A 7,842-nucleotide genomic window follows, 5' to 3' on the forward strand; every position below is an offset into this window, starting at 1 on the left:
ACTCAACACGTCTGCGGCGTGTAAATGTAAACACGTGATTTTCTCAGGTGGAAATTAAACTTTATTAACACTGGATGGACAGCAGCGAGCTGGGAAACAGCGTCCTCTGTCTCTGATTAACTATTGGCTGACTGATCCGTAAACTCACCTCTCTCCAAATGAAACGTCAAAGTTCTCGATGCGGATGTCGTAGCTGCGGTTCTTCCCTGATTGGTCGACTCGGTTGTCCTTCTTACTGCTGGCCTGACTGGCCGACGCCTCCTCCAGGACTCTGTGAGAGACAACAGAGGACAGGTGAGAGGCGGACAGGTGAGGAAGAGGACAGGTAAGAGACAACAGAGGACAGGTGAGAGGAGGACAGGTGAGGAAGAGGACAGGTAAGAGACAACAGAGGACAGGTGAGAGGAGGACAGGTGAGAGACAACAGAGGACAACAGGTGAGAGACAACAGAGGACAGGTGAGAGGAGGAGAGGTGAGGAAGAGGACAGGTAAGAGACAACAGAGGACAGGTGAGAGGAGGACAGGTGAGAGACAACAGAGGACGACAGGTGAGAGACAACAGAGGACAGGTGAGAGGAGGACAGGTGAGAGACAACAGAGGACGACAGGTGAGAGACAACAGAGGACAGGTGAGAGGAGGACAGGTGAGGAAGAGGACAGGTAAGAGACAACAGAGGACAAGTGAGAGGAGGAGAGGTGAGGAAGAGGACAGGTAAGAGACAACAGAGGACAGGTGAGAGGAGGACAGGTGAGAGACAACAGAGGACGACAGGTGAGGAAGAGGACAGGTAAGAGACAACAGAGGACAGGTGAGAGGAGGACAGGTGAGAGACAACAGAGGACAGGTGAGAGGTGCACAGGTGAGAGACAACAGAGGACAGGTGAGAAAGGACAGGTGAAAGACAACAGGACAGGTGAGGAAGAGGACAGGTGAGAGGAGGACAGGTAAGACAACAGAGGACAACAGGTGAAAGACAACAGAGGGCAGGTGAGGAAGAGGACAGGTAAGAGACAACAGAGGACAACAGGTGAAAGACAACAGAGGGCAGGTGAGGAAGAGGACAGGTGAGAGACAACAGAGGACAGGTGAGGAAGAGGACAGGTAAGAGACAACAGAGGACAGGTGAGGAAGAGGACAGGTAAGAGACAACAGAGGACAACAGGTGAAAGACAACAGAGGACAGGTGAGAGACAACAGAGGACGAAAGGTGAAAGACAACAGAGGACAGGTGAGGAAGAGGACAGGTGAGAGACAACAGAGGACGAAAGGTGAAAGACAACAGAGGACAGGTGAGGAAGAGGACAGGTGAGGAGGACAGGTAAGAGACAACAGGTGAAAGACAACAGAGGACAGGTGAGGAGGACAGGTAAGAGACAACAGGTGAAAGACAACAGAGGACAGGTGAGAGGTGGACAGGTAAGCGACAACAGAGGACAGGTGAGAGACAACAGAGGACAGGTGAGGAAGAGGACAGGTGAGAGACAACAGAGGACAGGTGAGAGGAGGACAGGTGAGAGGGGGACAGGTAAGAGGGGGACAGGTAAGAGACAACAGAGGACAGGTGAGGAAGAGGACAGGTGAGCGACAACAGAGGACAGGTGAGGAAGAGGACAGGTAAGACAACAGAGGACAACAGGTGAAAGACAACAGAGGGCAGGTGAGGAAGAGGACAGGTGAGAGACAACAGAGGACAGGTGAGGAAGAGGACAGGTGAGAGGAGGACAGGTAAGAGACAACAGAGGACAACAGGTGAAAGACAACAGAGGGCAGGTGAGGAAGAGGACAGGTGAGAGACAACAGAGGACAGGTGAGAGGTGGACAGGTGAGAGACAACAGAGGACAGGTGAGGAAGAGAACAGGTGAGAGACAACAGAGGACAGGTGAAAGGAGGACAGGTGAGCACTGACAGTGGACTGGAGGTCTTCTGAGAGTCCTTCTCGTTCCTGCGGTCGTGTTTGGCTTTCAGCTTCGCCTCGGCCTTCTCCAGTTTCTTTGCATCCACCGTCTGATGAGTCACAGAGAGACAGGAAGTGATGCGTTTAATGAGACAGTCACATGTTCAAATCCAACAACTAATTGTTTAATGTCTGAAAACTAATTATTATTATTATTTCTGAGCTTGTTTTTAGTTTTTATCATTTATACAGTGAATAAAATAAATATTACGACTCACTGTGTTCTGAGAACGTTTCATCATCCAGATCCCCTGAACATCGTCAGACGCCGTCACTGGAGAGGAGAGATAAAATGTGACCTCAGGTCTGCAATATCAAATATTATTAACTTAAACTTTAACTATTATTACAAGTTTAAATGCAGTACGGTGTGTTTACACAGAGATATAATGTTACCGTTGTCTGCAGAAATCTGGGAGAGCTGCACCGGAGCATCCAACAACACCTGCCTCTGAGAGCCATGATGGTTATTCCTGATGGGAGACAGACAACATTAAAATACATAGTATTCCTGAAAAAAACATGTTATTCCTGAATAGAATTGTGTTATTCCTGATTAAAACACGCTATTTGCCATTAAAATACATAGTATTCCTGAGAAAACATGTTATTCCTGAATAAAAAACATGTAATTCCTGATTAAAACACGCTATTTGCCATTAAAATACATAGAATTCCTGAATAAAACACATGTAATTCCTGATTAAAACATGTTATTCCCTATTAAAATACATAGTATTCCTGAGAAAACATGTTATTCCTGATTAAAATCGTGTTATTCCTGAATAAAACACGCTATTCGCCATTAAAATACATAGTATTCCTGAAAAAACATGTTATTCCTGAATAGAATTGTGTTATTCCTGATTAAAACATGTTATTCCCTATTAAAATACATAGTATTCCTGAAAAAACATGTTATTCCTGATTAAAATCGTGTTATTCCTGATTAAAAAACATGTTATTCTCGAATAAAACACGTTATTGCCGTTGGAGACGCGTTATGTTGGAGCCATTCTCAGAGTTCTTTAAGAATAAGATACTTTATTGTCACGTACATGTAGCGAAATTCATTCTCTGCATTTAACCCATCCCTCGGTGGGCAGCGCCCGCGGACCGACTCCAGATCTTGCACTGACTGAAGAACTAACATGTTTTTGATGGCGCACCGGAGAAAACCCACGCAGACACGGGGGAGAACATGCAAACACAGACAGGCCGGGACGACCGGGGTTTGAACACGTGACTTTCTTGCTGTGAGGCCACAGCGCTATCCACTCGACCACTGTGACGTCCATAATGAATTTAATTTAAATAAGAAAGGGATGTTTTGAGTTAGTTTCTGATATTGTGAGTTCTGATGCGTCTCCAGGCCGCTGATAGGTTTGTCCTTAGATAGGGAGGATCTGTGGATGAGCTGGATGGCAACAGTTTTCTGACCGCATTACTGATATTAATCACGTGTTGGTCAGTTTTAATCTTTATATTTTTTGGTGCTGGAAAGTCAACCCAAGTATAGATAAATAAATAATTTTTCAGTTAAAATGAACGGACTGTCTTGCTGGGTGCTTCTTAAAGTGTGTGTCGGCGACTCCCCACTTGGCTCCAGTCAGCCACTTCACCTTACTCCTGATATTTACACATATTGCCAAAAGTATTGCCTTGACGTCCCATCCTTAATCCCTTAATTATTGCACAGGTGGCAGCCAATCACAGTGCCCCGCTTAAATTCACTGAACTCCTGAGAGTGACACGTTCTTTCACAGATGTTTGTGGAAGCAGTCTGCAGCCGAGGTGATTGGTTTTATACGGAAGTGACAGAAACACCTGAATTCAATGAGTCGGAGGGGCGTCCCAATACTTCTGTATAGTATAGTGAATCTCTTTGGACTGCTGTCTGCTTCCTGACACTGACAGAAGGAATAATAAACAGAACAGTCTGCAGACTGTTTGAAGCTAGCAGCTGCGAGCGTCTGATAGCAACAGATTTTTGAGGAGGCGCTGACGCTTGAAGGGTCGGCTGTGTTTCTAAACCCGAGCTTATAAAGCTTATAGAAGACGTGACGTCTTACAGTTTGAGGGTGTTGAACATCTGCAGGCAGATGTCTCGGACGTCGTCCTCGTTCTTGCTGTCAGCAGACACTCCCTGCAGGACTCCTCCGATGGCTTCGTAGACCTCCTCCCCATCCTCGAAGTCTGCTCCGCCGCTCTCCAGAACCCCTGAAACACACACTTACAGTCAGCTGGTTGAACGTATGTTTAGTCTGACCATCAAATCCTAAATATGAGTTGAACCAGGATCCTGATGTGGACTGAAACAAACCCACTACCTGCTACAACACAACTTTACAAACTTCAGTCTTTCAGGTGAACAAACGCAGAGCGGCTCTACGAACGAAGCTCTCTGACAGACAAACCATCGGGGGGCGCAGAGCACCAGGTCCTGCTGTCTACTACATTCACAGTAACACGAGTACACAATGGTACATGAAATGTATTACGTGCTCTGTATCGAGCAGCCGATCACACATATCGTCTCCGTATGTGTTGATTATAATAATATTTTTCCTCTTCACCTCAGAGCTGCTCGTTCCCGAGCTCACGTCGACTTCTCACGTTTCTTTAACTGATCTCTTCCAGCTGAGTAGACGCAGGCTGTGCAGATGTGCGTGAATAACGTCCTCCTGACTTTCAGCTGGCGGTCGACAGATACGGGTTCCTCAACTCTAACCCCATGCCGATATTTACAGAGCAGACACTGGCTGGATTATGGAGTTTAGGTAGATGGTGCAGACCCAGCAGTCACTCTGTATGCAGCATTAGGGACTTGGATTAGATTCTGGAGACCTCGGGGAGCCCGTGGAGGTCATTATTGGAGGGACATGAGTCATTTTGGGCTGATCACAAACGCCACCGCACACCTGCACTGCCCTCTGTGATGAACCTGTGAGCACAAAAACAGCTGGGCGGGGTCAGGTGTCCTCGCCACCACCCCTCTACCTGCATGATGTCACCTCTGGCTACCAGCAGGATTATCAAGACAGCAGAACGTCCCTGTCGCACCTGTAGCCACGCCCACCAGTGATGTCACAGCGTGACTCAGGCGAGAAGCCCGACCCGTCCTGGGTTTCTGAGGCCGGTCCTGATGTTTGGGAGTTTCAGAACCGATGTGTGGGCTTCAGAGCGTCCACACACTTAATAAAGTGGATTCTGATTAATCACATGATCTCAACCAGCTGACGTCCACTGACAACCCCCCTCTAATGACCACGAGCTCACAGTCATTCTCCAGGTCATGTGAATTAACGACAACTTTATAGTGAGCAGAGCCCTGAACTCCAGCAGTCTTCACGGTACTACTTCCTGTGGTACTACTATAATACTCCAGTAATACTACTATAATTCTCCAGTAATACTTCCTCTACCTCCACGGTTCCTGCGGGTCAGTGTTCGGGGCTCGGTCCACTCAAACCGGACTATAATTAGCCTTGTTTTAGGTCTGGCTAACCCGGGTTCACCCGGCCATGCCGAGCTAACCGGTGTTCCCCCCGTTAGCTCGTTAGCTCTGTTAGCTAAGAGAAGCGGCTCCCCGGCTAACAGACGGACTACAGGCCGGCCTGTGGCGCTCTGTTCCCGGCAGGCCGCGGCTCTGTCCCCGGTCCCCGGCGGCCCCGGGCCCGGCTCCTCACCTGTGATGTAGTCGAACACCTCCGAGTCGATCTCAGGAAACTCGCTCTTCAGGATGTCCACGTACGTCGCCATGATACCCGGCCCTGGACACTGCGGCGGCGCGCATGCGTGAATATGCGACAGCGCTGTGAACTCTGGGGGATGAAGTTTCAGGGCCTACAGAGGAGCCACATCGGGAAGGAAAGGTTGATTTCTGCTACTACAACGAGCACGTGCCTGGGATTGTTGTCCTGTAATTATTATCCCTCCTGAAACTTTATTGATCCCCTCTGGAGGGAAAGTCTATTAAATATTTTATGTATTTGGAGGAAATTTCACCCTCTCAAGGAGAAATGTAACGTCACTATATTTCTTTCATTGTTTTTTAATCATTTCATGGAGCCTCGTGTAGTTAAATTAATATAAAACTTTATAATCATTTTTATCAGAGGTTGCATTTTCTCTCTGTGAGAGGAAAAGCAAATAAATCAACTTTATTTGTCCGGAGAACATGGACACATCTTTATATACAGCTTATGGGCTAAATACTAAATAACATTGATTCTGAGAATTCTTTATTTATTTAAAAAAACCAACCCTTTGTCATAAAATTCAGACTAATATAAACTTATATTAATTTCTGGGCCAAATGCATCCTGTGTTGTTTTCTATTTTATTGTTTGTTTGTGGCTTTATGCTGTTAAGGTAAATCCTTCAAAACTACACAGCCTTTGTTAAAATTAGATTTTTTGTTTTACTTTTTTACTTTATTATAGTTATGAAAACCAACAAATATTTTCAAACATTTTCAAAACTAATAGTGGAAAGTACATTTACTCCAGTCCTACTGTGCTTAATTTGGAGGCACTTGTATTTTACTTTAATTAATTAATTAATTAATATTTCTATTTTGTACTTTATACTTTACTTCCACTACATTTAACAAACAAATAAAATCTGTTTCATAAAAAATATGAAGCAGTGTTACAGATTATCCAATCAATACATAATTTATAAATAAAATAATATAGAATAAATAAAATTATATAGATATCAGACTTCATCTCCAGCAGGTACAACTTTAAAATGCTTGATGATGAATAATCATTTCTGTAATCTATAATAATTTTGACAGGACAAAGGAGTGATTTATATTTAATATTACTAAAGATCTGCTTTATTCTAACAACACTGTTAGAAGATCATTTAAATTTATAAGGATTTAAATATTATTAAGATATTAGATTTTAGACAGAAAGCAAGATGGCATAAGATGTTTTCTAAATTTGACAATGACAAAATGTTCTTTTAAGAACTTAAATCAGTTTTCATTTCATGGCTGAAATGTTTTAATATTAATATTCCCATAAAGCACGTAGTGACTTTTCTTTTGGACGGTGCTGCCTAAGTTTATTTCCTGGGGTTTGTTCTTTTCTTAACATATACTTTTCCTTTCCACCGGCACATTGTGTTATTATTTCAGTTAAACTATTATAATAATTAAATGACATGTAATAACAGAAATTATTATATACATGTTTCTATGTTTTTATTCATTATGTTGACATGTGGTATCAGTGTTGTGTATTAATAATAAAATAATATTAATGTTAATAAAATAAAAATCTGTTGTCCAGTCCGCGTCTCCCGCAGCTCCGCTCTGCGCATGCTCCGCTTCTGAGTTTAGGGTGGGAGATTAGCCGTTAGCACTGTGAGCTAACCAGCCGGAGTGTGTAATGGCGGCCTCGGTGTTGTTGGGGTCTGCGGACAACACCGGACTCAATTTCGCGGCGGGAGGCGGCAGCAGCGGCGGTGGCACCGGGAGTGTTTTAGTCGGGAATAATAACGGACTGGGTCCGGCTGGTCCGGCGTCCTGGAACCGTTCTCTGGACCGGGCGCTGGACGAAGCCTCGGCCACCGGGTGCCTGAACATCAGCGGCAGGAAGCTGAAGGAGTTCCCCCGGAGCGCCGCAAACCACGACTTGACGGACACCACCAGGGCCGGTGAGTGAGCCCCAGAGCCCGGGAACCGGACTCGGTGGACCGGGCGGGTCTCTGACGAGTCGATTAAAGTAACTTTAAAGACAGTTTGTTTGGACTTTCCGGCGGGGAAAAGTAGAAATCCAACTTTAACGGCTCTGGAAAGGATGGGATGGGAAAACCGTCAGGGCCGGTGTTATGACAAACATTGCACCCCGCAGAAAACCTTCCGCTGT

The 7,842-nt window shown here is 45.2% G+C and overlaps 1 protein-coding gene and 1 long non-coding RNA gene across 2 annotated transcripts in view; both read right to left on the minus strand.

The window, feature by feature from the left end:
• abcf3 (ATP-binding cassette, sub-family F (GCN20), member 3) overlaps positions 1-5,829 on the minus strand; it is a 14,401-nt gene extending 8,572 nt beyond the window's left edge. Inside the window, exons 1-6 of the mRNA XM_046075008.1 lie at positions 5,647-5,829; positions 4,030-4,177; positions 2,354-2,430; positions 2,176-2,231; positions 1,910-2,007; positions 149-271 (exon numbers count right to left, since the gene is read on the minus strand). Of these exons, the coding sequence (XP_045930964.1) occupies positions 149-271; positions 1,910-2,007; positions 2,176-2,231; positions 2,354-2,430; positions 4,030-4,177; positions 5,647-5,719 (575 nt within the window). The 5' untranslated portion in view covers positions 5,720-5,829. The remainder of the gene's footprint in view (positions 1-148; positions 272-1,909; positions 2,008-2,175; positions 2,232-2,353; positions 2,431-4,029; positions 4,178-5,646) is intronic.
• A 1,329-nt stretch (positions 5,830-7,158) lies between these two features.
• The window catches only part of LOC123986644, a 2,125-nt gene continuing 1,441 nt past the window's right edge, over positions 7,159-7,842 (minus strand). The window contains exon 2 of the long non-coding RNA XR_006828919.1: positions 7,159-7,832. This is a non-coding gene — a long non-coding RNA (uncharacterized LOC123986644). The remainder of the gene's footprint in view (positions 7,833-7,842) is intronic.

The sequence above is a fragment of the Micropterus dolomieu genome, linkage group LG17 (genome assembly GCF_021292245.1).
Source record: "Micropterus dolomieu isolate WLL.071019.BEF.003 ecotype Adirondacks linkage group LG17, ASM2129224v1, whole genome shotgun sequence".
NCBI classification, from domain to species: domain Eukaryota; kingdom Metazoa; phylum Chordata; class Actinopteri; order Centrarchiformes; family Centrarchidae; genus Micropterus; species Micropterus dolomieu.